Genomic DNA, 2,383 nt, shown 5'->3' on the forward strand with positions numbered 1-2,383 from the left:
CTGTGTGACTTTAGCTCCACCTGGTGGTCAGAGGCAGACACTCTCATCCAGATTTGAATAACTTTATTGGTATTCTTACACACAGAGCGGTAGGAGGGGTTAAACAGGAAGATGGAGGAAACTTTGTGATCCAGCTGGTCGTCATGGTAACGGTCACACAGTTTCAGTCAGGTGATCAGTGGAGTCAAATTGAAAGGATAATAATGTTTCTTTGTTGTGAGCGTAAACAGGTGATGATCTAACAAAGAAAAACGCTTCAATAATGAATCACAGCGTTTATTTTACACATTATTTCATATTTTTAACATAAATGTTGTGTAGGTACTCACAGTATTTATTTCAAAGGGTCATTTTTATTTATTTTTTTTATTCTCATTAAAGAACAGCATAATTTGGATTTTTCTGATCAGAGTGAAACTGAAATAATAAACTGAGCTTGGGTCAAAAAGCTCCAGCAGAGTGGAAACATCAGGAAACTCGACTGGTTTGATTACGAATGTTTGAATTATGCAGTGAAAATTAATACTGATTATTTCAGTGTTTAAAAGACCAACTCTGATTATAAACTCTGGGTAATAAACACCAAGGATGAGCTTTATTATTGGTTTTATTTTTACATATTTACATGAGTTTGTCTCTGTTACTGACTTTGACTCTGAGCCTGATCAGCAGGTTTACATAAATACGTAAGTCACACAGAGCCCATGTGAAGCAGGTCTGATTCATAGGAATAAACACCTGGTTAAATGTTCTTGATCTTCTTCTCGTGCACCTCTGGATCATTTTTACCCCAGCTGATATGCTCAGACCTGTCTAGCCTGACCTCTGACCTCAGACTGACAGCAAACATCAACGTCTGCTTCAAACTGACTTGAATTTGTTGTGTCAGCTGATCTGTCCTCCTGCCAGCACACACTGGTGGATCTGCAACATGAGCTCTACTCCCAGCATCAGATGGAGAACCTTCAGTGACACAGGAAACAGTCTCCACCCTCCAGATTCAGCAGATTTACCTCCATCTTTATCAACGCCACATGAATGAAAACCAAGTTCCAGCAGCTTCACAGCACACTGAGGAACATAAAGGGACTTCCAGTCAAACATCAGCCACACTGAAGCCGGTGCACAGGTGGTGTTTCTGATTTTTACAGCCTGAATCACACAGCTTCACATCCACCCATCAGGAGACCAAACACCTGTCAGGTACCTGGTTAAAGTTCGCCTGTTGGTGTTGTGTTCATGTTGTAACCTCCACTGAGTCACATTAATCTTACTGTGTTCACTGTAATTGGGATGGAAAATATACTCGTTTCCTTCAAGATGTGAGGAGGTCCTGACTCCTGAGAGGTCCCGTCTCCTCAGGTTGAGCACCACTGAGTTAAATGTCTTCTCTATCTAAACACACACAGGAGGGAGCAGCAGCTACATTCATAAAATACACATTTCCCATTTCACAATAAATGTACTCATAAATATATTTTCAGTACAGAGTACTCAGGAGCAGGCTTTTATTTTGAAATACAAATAGCGCTTATTGAGATACGGAAGCCTGTGTATGCCAAAAAACAAAGCCTAAAAGAAAAACTCTGGATTAAATAAAAATACTTTTATTATATATATTTACCTGGAGTGAGAAGTTTGAAGCATGATTGTGTTTTTTACACTAATTTTAAATTTAGTTTACTTGTGCCTTTATTTCATAAATATCCTAATATCATAAAACACAAGGATGTAATTCACAGCGGGGCTTAATATGTGATGAGAAAAATTATAGTAATATATAAAAATAAAACTCTACGTTCATGTGATATTTGTGATTGTTTACAAAATAAAACCAAGTTATTATTTCCTAACTAGAAAAAAGTTTGTGCTTCTGTTTGTACGTTTTATTGTTATACATATTTATGTGTTTCACAGTTTCATAAAATCTAGATTTTTATTTCTGCAGCTCCTCACAAACATTGTTTAATTAAGGAACTTCCATAAATCCCTACATGATTAACTAGGAAACAAACATATTTACATTTTAATGGTTTTACCATAAAAGTTTCCTTTGATACCAGCTTCAAACCTTCTCGTTACTTTTCTCTGTTTTTAACTGTTTTCGAGTCACAGTTTATCCATCTGAATATTTTACTGTATTAATGAAGATGTGAAGATTAATACAAGAATAAATATTTCTGATTATCTACAGTCTGAACTCTTCCTCATCTTCATCTTCTCGCCTCCTTCTTCACATTTCTTGGCTTGTTGCCCAGCAACGCATCCATCTCGGCGATGAGGGGCGGAGTCAGCTGAGACAGCACCTGAGGGACAGAACAGGAAGTGGTTAGTGGCTACCAATCACAGGCCTCAGACTGGACCTCTGACTGGTTGTTTCCTG

At 37.8% G+C, this 2,383-nt stretch overlaps 1 protein-coding gene across 1 annotated transcript in view; it reads right to left on the bottom strand.

Moving 5' to 3' along the window:
- Positions 1-1,630: 1,630 nt before the first annotated feature.
- The window catches only part of LOC102198694 (voltage-gated potassium channel subunit beta-3-like), a 16,658-nt gene continuing 15,905 nt past the window's right edge, over positions 1,631-2,383 (bottom strand). Inside the window, exon 12 of the mRNA XM_013907851.1 lies at positions 1,631-2,306. Coding sequence (XP_013763305.1) covers positions 2,214-2,306 — 93 coding nt within the window. The 3' untranslated portion in view covers positions 1,631-2,213. The remainder of the gene's footprint in view (positions 2,307-2,383) is intronic.

This window comes from Pundamilia nyererei, unplaced genomic scaffold (assembly GCF_000239375.1).
Source record: "Pundamilia nyererei isolate P.nyererei 1_Seehausen unplaced genomic scaffold, PunNye1.0 scaffold00556, whole genome shotgun sequence".
NCBI classification, from domain to species: Eukaryota; Metazoa; Chordata; class Actinopteri; order Cichliformes; family Cichlidae; genus Pundamilia; species Pundamilia nyererei.